At 37.4% G+C, this 18,209-nt stretch overlaps 1 protein-coding gene across 8 annotated transcripts in view; it reads right to left on the bottom strand.

Annotated features, from left to right (window-relative positions):
* The window catches only part of CTNND2 (catenin delta 2), a 644,065-nt gene that overhangs the window by 148,405 nt on the left and 477,451 nt on the right, over nucleotides 1-18,209 (bottom strand). For all 8 annotated transcript variants that reach the window (XM_085573606.1, XM_031503967.3, XM_031503965.3 and 5 more), the window contains one exon: nucleotides 17,859-17,991. In XM_085573606.1, the coding sequence (XP_085429732.1) occupies nucleotides 17,859-17,991 (133 nt within the window). The remainder of the gene's footprint in view (nucleotides 1-17,858; nucleotides 17,992-18,209) is intronic.

The following is an 18,209-nucleotide window of genomic DNA, read 5'->3' as shown; positions in this document are numbered from 1 at the left end:
CATGTTGGGGTCAGATTTGCGTTTGTACCCCTACTCCCAGAGCTCTTAGTAAAAGCACCTGCATATAATCATATCCTGTGATTATGTATGTTCCTGAACACTAACAGAACTGTCTACAGCAAGATGAACATGAGCCAGCAGTGTGCCCAGGTGGCCAAGAAGGCCAATGGCATCCTGGCCTGTATCAGCAGTAGTGTGGCCAGCAGCAATAGGGCAGTGATCCTCCCCCTCTGCTTGGCATTGGTGAGTACTCAAATCCTGTGCTCAGCTCTGGGCCCCTCACTACAAGAAGGACATTGAGGTGCTGGAGCAAGTTCAGAGAAGGGCAATGGATTAGGGAAGGGTCTGGAGCACAAGTCCTGAGAGAAGCAGCTGAAGGAGCTGGGGTTTACCCTGGAAGAAAGAAGGCTCAGGGGAGACTTTATCACTCTCTCCAGCTGTCTGAAACAAGTCTGTAACCAGGTGGGAGTTGGTCTCTTCTCTCAAGCAACAAGTGGTAGGACAATGGCCTCATGTTATGTCAGGGGAGGTTTAGGTTAAGTATTATGAAAAAATTGTTCACCAAAAAGCTTAGCAAGCACTGGAATATGTTCCCCAGGGAAATGCTGGAGTCACCATTCCTGAAGATATTTAAAAAGTTTGCAGATTTGGCACTTATTGGTGGAATTTGCAGTGCTGAGTTAATGGTTGGACTAGATTATCTTGATTGCTTCCAAACTAAATGATTATGTGAATCTATGATTCACTTCAAATAAAGACTGAAAAGTGATTCAGGCCTTAGAGTTCGAAAATTGAGCTATATGAAATTTCTTACTGCTAAACCAGAAGTTCCCCCTTTCTTCTTCAAGTTTATCTGGCATAGTCTTATTCTTTGAATAACAACAAAAGCAAAAAATAGAACAGCTGTGTTATCAAAAATCATATACACCATGATGTTACAGTGTTGAATTAAGATGTTTTAATATCTATACAGTTAGCACACAGCTTTGGTCTAAATGCCAAAGTAATAGTGTTTAAAGATAAACTAGGATATTTTTCCTTAAGTAGGCATTATATCAGTACTCACATGCAACTTTCTGAGTATAATGCAGGTCACCTCAAAGAATACGGCAGCTGGCACTACATTATGCATGAAGAGATATGAATGGACATTAGTAAAATATATGAATTTCAGGCAGAAAAGTTCACCAATTTGTTGAGTTTATGCTTCTGCTGCTCAGAGAAACCATGACATCTTTCAGTTTAGAAATGAGAAAAGCAGGCCAAAGAGAAAATGTGCTGCAAAATATATCACTAGTCAAATATTTTCCATGTGAACACGATGACTTGCAATTGAATAATTAGCTCATTTCTAAGCCATAAAAAAATTTACCAAGTCAATCTGGCAGAGGTGGGGGGTGAAGCTTGTTTGTTTTGTTTGCTTGGGTTTACAATCCATTACCATTTGACCTTCATATAAAAATATATTTGCTTCCCCTACTAACCAGATTTTAAAAACCAAGCATGCTACATGAAGAGCCAACTATATGACAAAACAGATGACATTTACTAAAGAGACTAGGAACAAAAATTTATGCATCAGTTCTACAAAAGGTGAATCAACCACAGAGCTTCACTCTTCAACATCGGAAAAGAAAAAAGATCTGATAGAAGAAAGAATACAGTTAAAAAATACCTGAGTTGCCTGGTGTGATGAGTAATATCAGGAACGACAGAATGAAAACATGCCTGCTGATCTTTATGAATTATATTTTTAAACCACAATATGTTGAATGAATATTTTAATTGCTTTGCTGCTAAAAAAACCACAAAAAACTAAGAATGAGAAAAAGTATTACTTTGTAGAAAAGATCATTCTGTGTGCTACAATTAAGCTAAAGACTCGGAGGGCTCTGTCTCCATTCAAAGGGACTCTGTGCCTATGCTGCTTTTCCCATTCTTTCCCTTGCACACCAACAAGTGGCACTGAATGTTCCTCAGCAATTTATCCTGTGGATGCTCTAAGGTGATAGGTTTTGCTATCTTCTGCTCATTTCTAAAGGGAAATGTGTGGCTCTGCTACACAGAGACAGTATTCCTGAGCTGCACCTTGCCTTTCCAGTCATGGTAGCTGACAGCACAGTAGTGGTCAGCTCATGAAGCTCCTCCAGGAACCTGAAGCCAGCAGCAGACTGAAGTGATTCAAAGATACTTTCTTAAAAGCAAAGGCATTAAATATTAATCTAAAATGCATTTCTGTCAGAAAAAAAAAAAGGGTAATACAACAGAAATGAAACGATTGTTACATAACACTTTACGTAACTTGACAACATTTCTTAAATTTTACTGAAGGAAGAACCTATTCTTACCTGGGAAGTAAAAGATTTTTTTTATGAACTTTCTTTGAATTTCCAAGCTCAGATATTTGGCAGAGTAACTGTCATGCAGAGAGAGGTAGAGCTGATTGTTCCCAACTGGGAGCCCAGTTGCTGATGCTGTTTTTTATCTGGACTACTCTCTTGCTTTGTTGGTGGCTTTTTTTTTTTTTTTACAACAGGCCTTTATTCACCACAAGTCTTACCCCATCTTTGTGCTTCTATCAAACATCTATACAGATGTTTAACACTATACTCCAGCAGGTTTAAGTATGCCTGACAAATTGTGAGACTGAGATGGATGTTATCAGGATCTATTTAAATGTATGGAAATAGAGGCAAAGGAAATGAAATTATTTGTTCAAGTCATTTAGGGAGCTAAAAGCCACAGCCTGGAAGACAATTCAGACCTAGTCTCGTGGGGCAGATCTCAGCTAAGTTAGGCACAGCTCCAGTGAATTCAGTACTGCTACTGTCAAATGTCTTTGTCATGAATGCTGGGATGGATGAATAAGCAACTATTTGCACCAATGGGGAATCAAATCCCAGATCCCAGTTTGAAACTTCTGTCTCTTTCCTAACTTAAGATGAAGAAAACATTCCTTAATATAATATTTATTGACATATCAGTGGCTGCTGCTTTGTTACATCTAGGAGGAAAAGAGAGTATGTCAGAGTCTGTTTGCCTAGTAAAAAAAACAGTGGAAAACAAACTTTTCAGGAGATACAGAGGACCAACTCTATTCTCAAACAGACCAGCCCCAAAGTAGCCAGTTCTGAACTCAAAATAATGAGTTTCAACTCTCCAGCATGACTGAGTATGCACAGTTGCAAATACCTGTGTCTTGAATGCATTGTCTCCTTTTTACACCATCTTTTCTCAAAAGGAGGATCAGAGGAGAAGGATTAACTATATAAACAAAGGCTGAGTGAATCCCTGCTGTGTTGTTTCTCATGACTCTCTTAATCTATGGATACCAGTAATTTCTGTAAGTTATTTTCTTTCCTTTTGCTCACTGGAAATATTTTGTCTTTGGAAGACACTGTTAAGAGAGCTGTTAAATACAGAGCTGCGATTAGAAATCTATGCCAATCAAAGTGAAAACCGAAAGAACAGAGATTACATAAATTTTGAAAAAAAAATTATTTCTATGGAAGAATGCTCAGAGCTTCTTTCATCTGTGGAATCATGTGGGGTTTTTTTAGCAGGGTATTTTCAAACTCTCCTTTAAATTTGGCTCTCTGCCATTAATGTCCCTGTCTACTTGCTGGCCACAAGCACTTGACCATCCCCATTGATGCCAAACACAGGCAGACAGGACAGGAATAGGTGCCAGACTCTCTAGTACAGAGATGGATAAAAGTGCACTCGTGTTAGCTTGATGACAGAGTCTTCTCCTCTGGCATAGTATGAAGTTTTTTTGCATTACATCTGAGAATATGCATTTGTTTCCACACTACGAAAATAAAATTTAGATTCAAGAAGGGCTTCAGGCTGCTACTGGAGGCAGTGAAAGATGTCAGTTATGTTCCTAGTAAGGACAGCTTCTATACCTCATGCCAAGAGCCTATGAGAAATTAATGTACCTGTTTCAATGCTTATCTTTGACTCAGTGGTGTTTATCCCAAGAGTGGACTGTCAGACACTTAATCTACCAGGACTTACATATGACCAGCCTGAAGAATATGTAGTGGTAAAAACAAGTCAATAAGATGTCGATAATATGTCTGAAACTATATCAATATATCTAAATATAGATCATCTATATATATCTGTATATCTTGATTACTGTAAGGTTTTAGCATATGAATTCTTAATAGCTTGCTTCCCCAATTCAATACAACAGATTGTCTGGATGTGTGGAAGAAAATGAAATGTAGGATGTGAAGTGCATGTAGATACTTGGAATGTACAAGCACCTGTTTTGTGAGGGTATCTGCTCAATGGCTGTCCAGCATATAAACAGAGATGAGGCAGGAAAAGTAATAAATCACACTGATGTACACAAACCCTGCAGAGGAAGGGACAATACCAAAGACCAGGTCTGGGAGGTCACTGCTCAATGGGCTGCTGAAGGAACCACTCCAAGGCTTGCAGAGGGGTTCAGCCTGAGCTTCATTAATAGGCAAAGTGGGCACACAGGGAGGAATGAATGGAAAGGTCCTATGGCAAAGAGCATGCTGATGGAATTGTGGCAGTGTGCCAGACTCACAGGATGCTTAGCAGAAGGGCAAGTATAGGAAAAGGGGGATGTTCCAAATGCATGGAGGAGGAAAAACATGAGAAAATAGAAAAGGGCATAATGAAAGGGATTGGTCATCTGTAAATAAATTGTGCTTCAGCATACTTGTCTGGCCACACCCCTCATTTGATCACTGCACCCTGTTTCATCTTTTTATTAATCCTAAGTGTTAACAATGGCATAACACTAGTGAACCTTTAGCTGGAATAGCTAAGAACAGGAGATGAGGGAAAGAGCTATCAGAGACACTGATGGTGGATATTAAGGATAGATACTGGTGAGACCAGAGTGAACAAAATGTAGGTGAGCGACCTCTCTTCATATCAAGCTATGAGAAATCTGGCTCTGGAACCTGGCTATTGCTTATGGCTTTGCAACAACAGAAGCAAAGCTAAAGCAAATAGATACTATCTGTTTTGACTCCCACTAAGGTTTTGAACCCTATTTTGAAATAAATTCTTTGAAATCTGTGGAGTGAAAATTATTCTATTCCTCCCAGCAGCAAAGAGAAGAAGCAAAACCCTTTCTTTCAATCACTACATAATAGAAATCGCCTCTTGCGTCCCTTGAAAGGCTACAGAAAGTAGAGCTAGAGATACAAAAAGAAAGAAAAGTGAAGCTTCAAGTTTTAAACAGTTTAGTCAAAGACTGTTAGATAATGAAGTATTCCAAAACAGCCTAAAAATACTTCTGTGACAGAAACCAAAACACCCTTCCTCTTCTATTTATACTAAGCAAGTGGGTATCTAAGATATTGTTCAAATTTTGCCAATAGGTATAACTGAAACATCCTTTTCTGCATTTAATTCTCAGTACCCTGCCTTACAAAGTAAAATATATTGGAAACAGAAGAAAAGTAGGAATAGGTAAGAAAAACCTGTTAGACTGACAGAGTGATAAAGTGTGCTGCTAAAATAACACAATCTCTTCTTCCCAGTAAGACATTAAATGTTCCACTATTAACAGCTCCACATTCCTAATTAAAAGATTAATTCCTGGTTAGATGCTTACTTTCCACATTTTTCTTAATAATCACTATTGAGTAGCTCTTCATCCAAAGGAGGTGAAAGAAATCTAACAACAATCCATTTTTTTCTACACATGATAGATATTAATTGCCAGTTTAATTGATGTAGAACACTGCATCATCTGCCACTTATTCTGTGACATTTCTGCTATTAAGAAAGCATGTTTTAGTATATCAAAATACAAATATTTAAACACAGAGAATTATTTTTAATGCCAGTCTGTTACACATAGAACAGAACTAAAACACAGCTGGCTGCTAGCACAGGTGATGCTATGTATCCAATAAATACCAAATTAAAAGGACAACTAGTTTTAAGTCTGCTTCTGGAAATAATTAGTAAGAATTGGTTTTAATGTTGTTAGATACTTTTTTTTTTTCAACCAGCAGGGCAAGCGCTAACTACTTCACATGTCAATGGATTTTGAGCAACTCCACTCCACCAGTGTTGGAAGGAGAAACTGCAAGAGCCAAACCAAATTCCCAAGAATTTTTAAATGGCAGCAGGATGTGTAGTGAGACACTCTGACTAAAGCCACCCTGCTCTTCTCAGGCTCATGGTGTGAGCTGGCTGGTTTGCCCACATGGACCAGGGCACTGCAGCAAAGGCCAAGACACAGCAACTTGACTGCACTGACTGTTTATCCACAGTATCCATGAAATTATTGTATTTCTTCACGTTTTTACTGCAGTTACGAATTCTTTCAGTTATTTATCTTTGCCTTGTTTACATTACTAAAATGACTTCCGTCTAAGAGGGAAAGAACCACACTATTTTTTTGGAGAAGGGTTTGCAAGACAAGCAGCCCCACTGCTAGCTAGTTTCAGAGGCCTGACTCCTGGAACTTGAAATGGATATGAAGGGGAGAAAAAAACTCATCATAACAGAATAAGGGAATAATATTTAGTGCAGCACATATCTTAAGACAAATATACTGGTTCAAACTTTAAGTTCTCTCCATTATCTCTTCTGATGTGCCTATGGAACAGCAGGTAGACAATGCAAAATCTGTACATTGCAGATGCACATGAAATTTATTACACACAAATTTACCTGTAACATCAGAAGGTAATTTAGCCTCATTAGTGAAGTAATTTGCTACAAGTTTAAAAAAGTGCTGAGCAATTTCAGCTGAAAATAGAGCAGAATATTATGTAAATTGCTGCATTAACTCCAAGGTCTAATTTGTTTAAGGTATCTAAATCAGGGTGTGGATGTAGGTCCCATTTAAGAATGGCTTTCTCATTAGGACTGTTTAGAGCAAATACAAAGGGTAACTTAAAGCTGTGAACAGGCATAATGTGAATAAATTCAACTACCAGCATATATACATTGTTCTGCTTAAAATTAAATAAGAAATGTTCCCTCTGTGTTAAACTGCACTGCGTGGAGAAGGATGGGGATCTTTTTTTCTGCATCTATAGAAACCAGGTGGGTGTTCGGTGGACAGGTTGTGTGACGTGAGGATGAAAAGCATGGGATCATACTCAGGAGCTTTTTTTTCAGGAGTAGGTATCTTATTTCTGTTACTGAGTACAGATTTTTTTCCCCTGTGTCTCTTAAGTGACCTCTTTAGATCTTGGGATCTATGTCTGGGGTTGACAGAGGGTGAAAACCATTTTCTGAGCAGAAAGAGATTGAAAACCATGTTCTAAAATTGCCCTGAGAAGGAATGAATAAATGTGTTGCTTTCTCAGCCAGTAAGCCTTAATGTATTCTGCTCAGTGACACATTTTGTTTTTCATACTTGGTAGGAAGGCTATACCTATTATAAATCAAAGTTTTCATGTGATCTGAGATTTCACAAAAAAAAAAAAAATCCCTGAGTAGACATGAGTTACCTGTAATTGTAAAGCACTTTAATACTTTCAAAATCCATTACATTTGAAGGACTACACAAGTATCCTACTCTAATAATGAAGGGCTAGTGGGATCTTCCAAATAACTCTTCTAACTGAAAGCACAGAGCTGACCTTTAGTGCTTGTCTGACTGAGAAGGCATCAGAAAAGCAATTTTCAATCCCACTGTTGAAAGCAGTATCTCCTAAAATTAACATATTGTCACTGACCTACATTATAAACTGAGGAACACATAAATATGATAAAATACACACATGTCAAAGCCCTCAATAGGTATTGTAACTACTTGATATTGATTCAGGGTCTTTGTTTTTCAAAAAATGCACAATGCTAAAGAAGGTTCAGCAGTATGTACTTCATAGACAGTGCAATAGCAATATTAATTTAGGATGCAAAGACATTGGCATTACTCAACCAATCTAATGATTTAATACTGTCTGACATTAAATGAAAAATTATGATTAACACCAACAATTTGGATCATTTATTTCCTGGTATTTAAAAATGATTAAGTATCTATTAGAGAATGAAAGTTTACATTTATTATTGATGAAAAGAACTGACATATATACTTCAACTAAAAACATACTGGTATTCTTATAACCAGATGCCTAGTGAAGTTTAACAAGATAAAGAAAATACAATTTTTTAAAATGTGAAGCAAAAGCAAGTTTTTTAGAGATAGCAGTATGTCATTTCTTCAAAGATTTTAACAGCAATAGAGGACATCACCTCAATGATGTACAAAAATTTCTGAAGCTGTTGTTCACTCTATTCAGTTAAGGATATCATAAATGGGATTTAGTCAATGTGAACACAAATATTATCTGATGGTCACCAGTAAGACCAAAGATATTTTTTTTCAGTCATTTAAGCCCAAACAACAAAACAACTCTGACATTTCAGCTCTAATTGGAAATTCACTAAGTTCCTTTTTTGATGCTTGGCTGTAGTTATCTCAGTTTCCCTCACAAAATTAACAAAAGGCCTCTTCTCAGATTAAAACTACATTTACAGTTTGTTACATTGAGCATCATACATGATGATCTCTGTTCACAGGATATTCTGTACTGTGATTTGAATGTGAGGTGTTCTCTTCTTATAAATTATGCATTATCCTTCAAAGAATCTCTCAGTCACATAAGAATTTTCTGTCCTGAAGTCTTTTGGGAGCAAGCTGTTCCCTCAAGAGCTAATGAACACATTCTAACAACATCCCTCCTTGGTAGGAAGTTTTGCTAAAAGGACTCCATGCCCATAGAATTTAAATTCTTGTCTAAGTTCACAAAGGCAGGCTATGACCTGCAGTTTAAGAGTTTCAGTGAAGCAGAAAGCTGCACTGCAGAATGTTTCCCCAATCTCCCCATTTACATGAGTTTTATAAATGAAGTAAAAGTCAGCACAAGTAAACACTTGCCTCATAGCTAACACACTTTGTATTACCCACAGATCAACATGCAAAATTTTATATATATATGTATTAAATAATAAATTAGTGTGTGTGTGTGTGTGCACATAAATACATATCTAAATATGTACTGGTTTCAAGGTGGCAATTCTATTTTAGAGCCTTAGGTCTTCTTATGACTACAAACCCGTGTCTTCCGCTGTCACCATTCTCAGTAGCTTACTAATAGCCATCTCTTTGTATTTTTAAACACATTTTGAAGATTAACTGCTGGTCTTTACCTTAAAAGTTTGGCAGGTCTTTTTGGCAGGACTAGGATTTTCCTTATTGAAATAATTTTTCTGCCAACCTTTTTAGTAGAGAAAGTTGAGAAAGCACCAAATTACAGATATTGATATCAATCTAGGTGATTTTATTTCTATATATAGTGTGCAAAGTCTTACTTTGGCTTGCTGGATGATGAGAACAGTAATAAAAAATATGCTCTACAATAGGAAAGTGATCCTCTGCATTCACATATCAGCCTAATAAATCAGAGAAGTAATTGGCAGGAGAGTTATGAATAGAAAGAAATCCATGGCATACAGAGTAGAGCACTATACTGCTTGAAAAAGCTGCAAATGTATTTATTACCCATTCGAAATGTCATACTGCCTATGTCAAATGGCACTGTCTTTCAGTGAATTACCCTTCTTTCCATACAATTGAATATTTTCAAATACAAAAGATAAAGCTCTTGTAAATGTTTTGATACAGCTACAACATGCTTTCCTCAGACCAGTGGAGAGAGGAACAGTACAGTGTAATGCTCTTTCTGTGTCTGCTGCATAGAGAGGCATTAATCTTGCAGAAATAATACTGCTTTTTTTTTCCTCTTTTAACTGCATGAAAAGCATTTTCACCAGATATTCACATCTGATTTTTTTTGCTTATCAAATTCATTGCCTGAAATTCTCTTCTAGGTGCTTATTCTGGCTGGCCAGAGATGAAAAAGATAGAAACCTTTAGCCAGTATTCCCATCTCCAGAGGATTAGAAGACAAGAACTGGCCCCAGAAATCTGCCACTACTTTGTTATGCAATCTTCAGTTAACTTCAGAACTTAATATCCTAAATCTGCCTTTATCCCTTGTAAGCAAATGTTACTCTTGCGGGGCTTGTCATTAATCCATTTATTGAACAAATGGAACATTTTCCTACTCTTAAATCAAGTGAAATATATGCCAGGTACACAATAAATCATTATTATAATTCAGGCACAGAATCTTGATGATGAAATCAAGAACAACTCTGGTTTAACGATCCCAGAGTATAAAATGCCACTTTAGTGCTACAGAAAGCAGGTATTATGGGGACGCAGCACAGCACTCGGTGACAATCATTAATACTCAATCAGTGTAAGGACTGCACACAAAACAGAGATGCACCCCTCTCTTCAGAAAAGAGAAATATCACTAAATGGTATTGTGTAAGTAAGATGGCAAAACTAAACACAGAAATGCATTCACAATTGCTTTTGAAAGCAAGACTGTCAGCGAAAGATTTAAATACCAGATAGAAGGTACTCTTTTATGCTTTTTTTCTGGGAAAAAGTGAAAAGGCCTACCACTTTATCATTTTTTCTGGAAGTTACTACCAAAATAAAGACAATACATTAGCAAGAAAAAATTAGAGTGATATACTTCCATAAATATTCTTTAGTAACTCACTGTTGGTCTCTAGACTAAGAAACATAATTACAATACTTTAAGTGAAGTGAAACTGGATTTTTATTAGCACTGTAATTAAGAACACTCATATTTAGATGGTCTTAACAGAGTTAGCATAGACTATTGTGTCAAGACCAATGTAGCCATTTCTGCCTCACCTGTTCTAGTCAATATTAAAGAGGAAAAATTTTCAGCCACAGGCTTGTACTATATGTAAAACTGAAAGAGGGGAGAGGGTATCACGGAGATGGCATAAAGGGACATCCAGAGCAGACATATGAGACACTTCAAACTGGCACTGTGGTTGCTGAAATGCTCTCATATAAACTCTCTTGTACACCTGTCAATAGAGAAGAGCTTGAAGTGCAGGTATCACTGCTTTGCTCAGGAGAAACAAATAATTTATATCAGCCTGTTTTAACAGAGAAAGAATTCAAGCTACTGACTACTGGAATGAATAAAATAGAAGGGAGCAGAGTGATCACAAGTGATTATTTAGTGCAGAAGATGGGATCAAAAAAAAAAAAAAAAGAAGAAGAATGTGAAAACCAAGTAGCAGTAGTACAAAACAAGGGCTACTCTACTACTAAATTTTCTAAAAAAATTCTGTGGAAAGAAGTGTGACAAGCCATAGTTAGTGTATCCAAGTGATGGGATTTTGATCATGTGAGAATAAAAGGATATAATTTCTATTTCAAACAAAAAGTGGACTCATTTTTCAGCTGTCTCAGGTGTTTTAGAGATCTTCCAATAGTATAGGGGGAAAGATAACTTCAGCCCTTATATCCCACTTCAAATTAGTGGGAGTGCAAGAATACCACAAGATGCATAATGCCAGGCAAACTGCCTGCTCATACAAAGTGATGGAATAGGAAATTCCTTGTTTTGCTGTGACAAATGAATTCCTTGGTTTGCTTTCCTAGTGTGTGTAGCTTTTGCTCTCCTCATTAAACTGCCTTTATCACATCATTTGAGTTTTTTCACTTTTCACTTTTTTCACTCCTCCGTCCCACTGTGGGGAAGTGAGTGAGTGGCTGCGTGGGGTTTAGCTGCTGGTTGGGGTTAAACCATGACGAAGGAACAGCCCTCACAAATGTTTTCATCCTGAAGCCACGTAGGAGCTGATATTGACATGTTGTTGCCAACTTAGAACCCTTAGGAAGAATAAAAGGAAATAATAATAATTAAAAAAAAAAGAAATAACATCTCCATTTACAAGAGTGCCCATCATCATGCAGGACTAAAAATGGACCACGGGTTTGAAACTTAGTCAAATGCTTTCACTATAAACCCTTTTTATTTCAAGCACATTTATGTGTACAGCTTTTACTTAACATGTTCATTATTTGTGACAGTCTCACACATTTACCCCTTTCTCTTCTCTGTCTGAAGATAATGAAACATAAATATGTGTTTTGTTTTGTTTTTTTTTTTTTTTCATGTCACAGCATAATAGGACTGTATTTGAGTCACAGGTATGCTAGAGAAAGCTACAACAATGGATACTCAAATTAATCGTTCATGTCACAGTTTGGTTTTGCAATTATCAACTGCCCAGTTGACCAAATGTCATTTAGTAATTACAGGTCAGTTATTTTACACTCAAAGTTACTTCTCATGTAAGGCACATACAGTACACCAGAAATACTGTAACAGTGCAGCCTCTCTTGGGTGAAATACATTCTTTAAATAGTTCAAAAGCTGTTTGGAAAGCCAACATTAAAATATAAATAAATTTTGAGGTAGAATGAAAAATGGCATTTCTCATGTAAAGAAAAAAACCCTTGATCACATGGGACAAGAAGTAATCATATATCTATTTGTATGCCTTGTCTTCCTTGTCTTACTGTGAAGAGTGAGATTCCCTAGTGTTGTTGATGGTTCTGAGTGGAAGTTACACCTAACTTTCTCTCAGTGTAAAATCATATCCTTGATAACAAGATGTCAAGAGTGGAAAGCCTTGTTGCAGAAACTATTTCCACAGTACAAACTAAGACAATTTACGAAAGACAAATCAAAGGATCATTTCCAAAAATGCTTTGAGAGTGAAGTATAAAAAACCCCAAACAAGCAGTATTTTGTCTTTGAATATTTGACAGTAAATAATCCATCAATAAAATCTCCTACCTTTTACTGCAAAACTGTATACCATCTGTTGATTGACTTCTTAAAAAACAAACCAGTGATCAGTAAGAACCTGAAAGGTAAGTCTTGTAAAATTGTCAATGAGGCTTTAGAAAAAAAAAAAAAAAAAAAAAAAATTCAAAGATGTTTCTGGGTCTGCCACTGGGTGCTGCTTTACTTCATTTAAGTAATTCCTACCAGTAGAAACTACACAGAAAGTGTATTGAAAATGGATTGCTCGACGTCTGCCTGCAGAGATGAATACAGCTGTCCAGGAGATAGGGGCACAGATCCAAACTGTACTGCAGTAATCCAAACACAGGTAAGCAAAAGCATGAACATCTGTTCATTTTAGTAATCAGGTGCAGGCAAGCATCTTTTAATATAAAAAACCATCACTACAATAAGAAATTCCTTGTGAAGCCATTGGGAGAAGTAATTTCTCAAGTTTTGAGATTTTACCAATGGAGTTATTTTAAAATATGAAAATTATGGTTACCAAAGTACTAAGAAAATGTTTATGACCAAACAGGGAAGTAAAATTTCTCAAAAGGTATACAGGTGTTGTCTGCACTAAAATGCACTCTCAACAAACGCTGCACAGTCTCTCTGCAATTACTATGTTACTTTTCAGTATCACCTGTGAAATACTTCTTTCATTTAAATTAAATACTATGTCTATATCTTCTTGTATGCAGAGATTAAAGGAGTTCTCATAATATGTTCAATGGAAAACTGACCAGTGTACAAGTCTTTAACTGAAGAAATTTTAGAAGTAAAAGGAGAAGAGCAAGGCTATGTACGGGAAGGTGAATCCAGAACTATAATTCTTATGCAAACAGATAGGGAAAAAAAAGAACATAAAGTCATTGTGTTAGAAAAGAGCTTTAAGATCAAGTCGAACCATTAACCCAGCATTGCCAAATCCACCACCAAACTATGTCCCCTAAGTGCCACATCTACATGACCAGCCCCTCAGCAGCTCTGCTGCCCTTCTCTAGACACGCTCCAGCAGTTTGATGTCCTGGCAGTGAAGGGCCCCACATGGACTCAGGTGCAGCCTCACCAGTGCTGAGTACAGGGGGACAATCATTGCCCTGCTCCTGCTGGCCACACTATTGCTGGTACAGGCCAGGATGCCACTGGCCTTCTTGGCCAGCTGGGCACATGCTGGGTCATGTTCAGTTGCTATTGACCAGCACCACGCATATGGGTGCTTTCCTGCTGGGCAGCATTCCAGCTTTTCCAGTAACTCTCTTCCCCAAGCCTTCAGCATGGTAAAATAATCTGTTTTATCTGACTATCCTTATGGAAACAGAGAGGAATCTTGCAGAACACTGTAAAATTCAAATCAAGGTACCCTCTGAGGATGATGTGAGCACTTCCAATCACCCTTCCGGATCCTTCAAATACTATGAAGATTTCTGTCGGTCAGCATGTCTAAAAGCAACCTTATGGACTGTTTCTCCATCACCCCATACTAAGTGCAAGTATTCCCTGGGAGAAAACTATGCTAGAAGCAGGCATGTACGTATCCTTGATTTTCAGGAATCTAATAGTGCAATGGGTGACATCAAAGTTACTACAATGATGCAACTCTGCATATTATAAAGAAGATAAACAAGAGACTAATGAAGTTCATGTCCACTGCCTGATATGTGAACAAGTAGGGTACTGTGCTGAAAGGGTGCTGGGCACAGTCTAAAGAACCCACAGAAGAAGATGTAGAAACACCTTTAGTTTAATGACAAAATGAATGTGAATGATGGGCTTCAGCGAGATGGGAAAATAGATGCTTTCAGCGTGCAGTCACCCAGTTTTTACAACTCCATGTGATAGTGTCTGGACTGATCCTTTTCTTCTGAATGGAGTTTATAGAAATGCTCTCCAAAATAAAGAGGACACTGTCCAATTCAGCAGTATTTATTAAGGATGCAAGGGAAGGCTTCAGGCAGAACAGTGCAGCAGTTGCAGTTCTTTTATTTGGCATCTTTGAATTATTTTCAAGACGAGAATCTCAACTGTTGTGACTTTGCTGGCAAAAATTAATTTCCTAGCTTGAGGAAGGGAATCATTGGTGCCAAAACCCCCGAATGACCTGTTACACCTCTGTAGCTGATGGCAGGCTGCCATTTTCCATAAGAGCAAAATGGTGTTGGCTTGTGAAACTGCACAATTCAATCCTTTTATATGGTGACCTCATACAAAGGAGGAAAATGTCATTATAGGAAGAAAAAAAATGCTGTGGAAGAATGAATCCTGTGTTTAATAGAATGTGCTCTTTTAAAGAAATGTTCTCTGCAGAGTATTTTAAAATGCTTCTCCTTTCCTATATCCCCTGTCTGTTCCTTCTTGGCATCCAGGAGCAGCTACTCTGGCTCTGCTCACAATCTCACCATTGTGGGTGTAAAAGCCTCTCCTGAGGAGAAAAATGCCATCTGAAAGGGTCTTCTTGTGCTCTTCTGCCTGATAGGCTTTTCATTTGCTTTCAAATATCTGATCAAAACTTCTTCCCTCCTTCCCTTCTGCTTTTTTGTTACATTCTTCACTGTCACCAGTGAAAGAATAATTTATATAAGAACTTACTGAAGTATTCTGAGATTCTCAATTTTCTCAGCTATTCTTTACTTACACGTATTTATGTTTGTCCTTTCTCTAGGATTTGAAAGACCACCAAGATAGTTTCTTATCTTTAGCCCAAGTCCTTTGCTATATTAAAGCTAGGTATTTTGTCAAAGAACAGTTTTCTCTGCTTCAAAAGAATTTTTTTGATTTTTTTTTTGCTCTGTAATCTCAATAAGAGATTGTAAGGAAAATATGCTGTATCCTGGTGCTTTTTTCCTTTTATCAGAGCTGGCAAGATTCCTTGCAATTATGTGCAGCAGGACTGGAATGCTGCTATCATGAAGAAGAAATTCAGTATTAAATGTGGTCATTCTCAGACAGAGGAGAACTGGCCACAACACACTTTGCAGAAAAGAGAATTTTGGTATCAGTTTCTATTATTTAGTTGTTAATTCAACTCATAATTCAGACACATCCTTAACAGTTATCACAGGAGTTGTCCTGGGCAGGTTTAAAAGGACTGCTCACGTTCCTCTGTCTAGATATATACCTTATGAAGAACCTGAGCTATCTGTTGTGTTATCTCCTTATCAACAGGATTATGAACTCTCACAAAAAGGCTCCTTGAGAAACTGATTCAATGGAAGGTCGAGCAGGCCCTAGGCACACTACTGAGCCATTTGGGTAGACCCTGATCCCAACAAGAAAACACAGAAACTGTTTCAAGTGCTCTGCTGAGACATGACCTAAACACAGCAGGACTTACAACAGAGGTTGGTATATAGATAGATACAGACAAAGATAAAATAGTTTGATAATGTTGGGTGCTTTAAGCTGAAAAGCTCCACAAAGCATTAGAAAAGTATACAATACGTCCCATTATTTTGTTGTCTCAAAAAAATCCAAAGTACCAGACATTTCAAAGTATATTCTTAGATGAGCTGTTTTAAGAAAGATACTTTGGTTTGCTTCCATAGCAGTTTATGTAATTACATAGTGAGGGGTATATAGAAGTCCTGAATAATAAAAAATGAAATGGGGGAATCCTTGTTTTATCTGCTATCCTTTCTCACAGAAGAAGCTCATTACACTGCCTAGTGCTCTACTGTTGTATTTAGCTCCCTTCACCCTTCCAGCTCATGAGCCTGAAGCTTACAAAGGCTGATGTCCAAAGCCTGCAGGGATGGGTGACATTGACAACCAGACACCTTTTCTCCTATATGGTTAGCAACAGAAATGAAACCATCTCCCTCAAATGGGACAGCTACTTGAGGGGGTCTCAATCTATGGCTAACAGGAGACAACAGAGATTGTGTAATGAGTAAATGGATCTAGTAATTTAACTGCCTGTCTCAGAGATTTATCAGTTCTTTTACTGAAAAACTTATTTCTGAGTACTTATTTCCGAACTTATTTCTCTCGAGTACAGAGAGAGCACACAGTTAAAATTTTCAGTGATACCTGTACCAGAGTTCTCGTCTCCACTGCACAAACATTCCTCACTTTACATTCATGCAAATATTTTTTTTTTTACTATATCTAAGATGTTTGAAGTGTTGTTTACAACCAGTGCAGTTCTGCCAGTACCAGCAGACTATATGCTTACTCACTAAGGAATTTCCTGAGCATGAAAAAGCTGCAAGGGAAGGTTCTATAGTGGGACAGATCCATGGAGTGGGTTGTGCTGAGAGTGAGGAAGATAAAGTACTGGCAAGTCAGCATCACTGCACAGCTCCTGACAAATAAGCAGTAGCAGATCTTGATCTCAGTTTACCTTTACATGCCAGGCTAAAATGGGCCAGTACAGGCACAGATTTATGTGCACACCACATGTCCCTGATTAGCAGTGTCTCTGAGAGGGTGAGGGGAAGCAGCTGGGGCTGGTAACAGCTTCACTCATTCAATTTTAATTGCCTGCTGTGTGTTTGTCAGACCCCTCAGAGCTGCCTCCCTTCTGTTTAACTTGTGCCAAAAGCTGTGCTGGTCCCATTAACCACAGGGAACAAACAAGAAAGAAGTACCTGTCAGCTGCAGGTACAGAACAAGCTCTATACTGATGTCTAAATTACATTTTAGATACAATCTGCACTGAATTCCAAGATCATAGACAAATGAGCACCATTCAAGCTGCAAACACAGCCAAATTAAACCTATTTATACAATTATGCATTAAAGGATGATTTGATTTAGAAATTTCTTAATTTTCATATTCTGTGTTTGTATTTAGTGTCTAGATGCCTCTCAGAGAACCCTAAGGAAATGCTCATGTGTTTCACAGAGATCAAGACTACATCACTAGCTGATTACTGAACAACTATAATACAGTGTTTAAATGGTATGCAATCAATCAAACTATTCCAAAGAAAATAAACAATGGCTTACAACAGTATTTTATGCTTTTTTTCTTTCATTTTGTAACAGTAACAAATTACTTAAGTGAAAGCTTTAGTAAAATGGTCCAGGTCCATCCATGATGACTCTTTTAAGTTTTTTAAAGCACACATAAATAATTGTTGAACATAAATAGCAGACAGCAACAGTGCTAGAAAAAGAGTTTATAAATCTTACCTCTGCTTTTATTTTATTGTCTCCGAAACAGAGGTGTTGTAAGTAGGCTGCAGCATTTGACTGTACTGAGGGAAATTGATGCTGTAACATCTGTATAACTTCTGGAAGCTCTGGATCCCGCCATCCAAACTCTCTGTGCGAAAGCAAATATAAAAGATTCATCAAAAAATCTGCTATTAGTAGATAAATGTGCCAACACTTAGGTCAACAAAGAAGACCTTCATATTTAAAAATGTCTAAATAAAATCTTTTCTGACCCATTATTATCAAAGCGAACATTAAAATCAAATATGAACCTATTTGTCATTTTAAACTGTACTCCTCTGGAAAAAGAATTATAGAAAGTATAAC

This window comes from Lonchura striata, chromosome 2, assembly GCF_050655825.1.
Source record: "Lonchura striata isolate lonStrDom1 chromosome 2, ASM5065582v1, whole genome shotgun sequence".
NCBI classification, from domain to species: Eukaryota; Metazoa; Chordata; class Aves; order Passeriformes; family Estrildidae; genus Lonchura; species Lonchura striata.
Note: the sequence above shows the minus strand (reverse complement) of the source record. Positions and strands in the feature narration are given on the sequence as shown.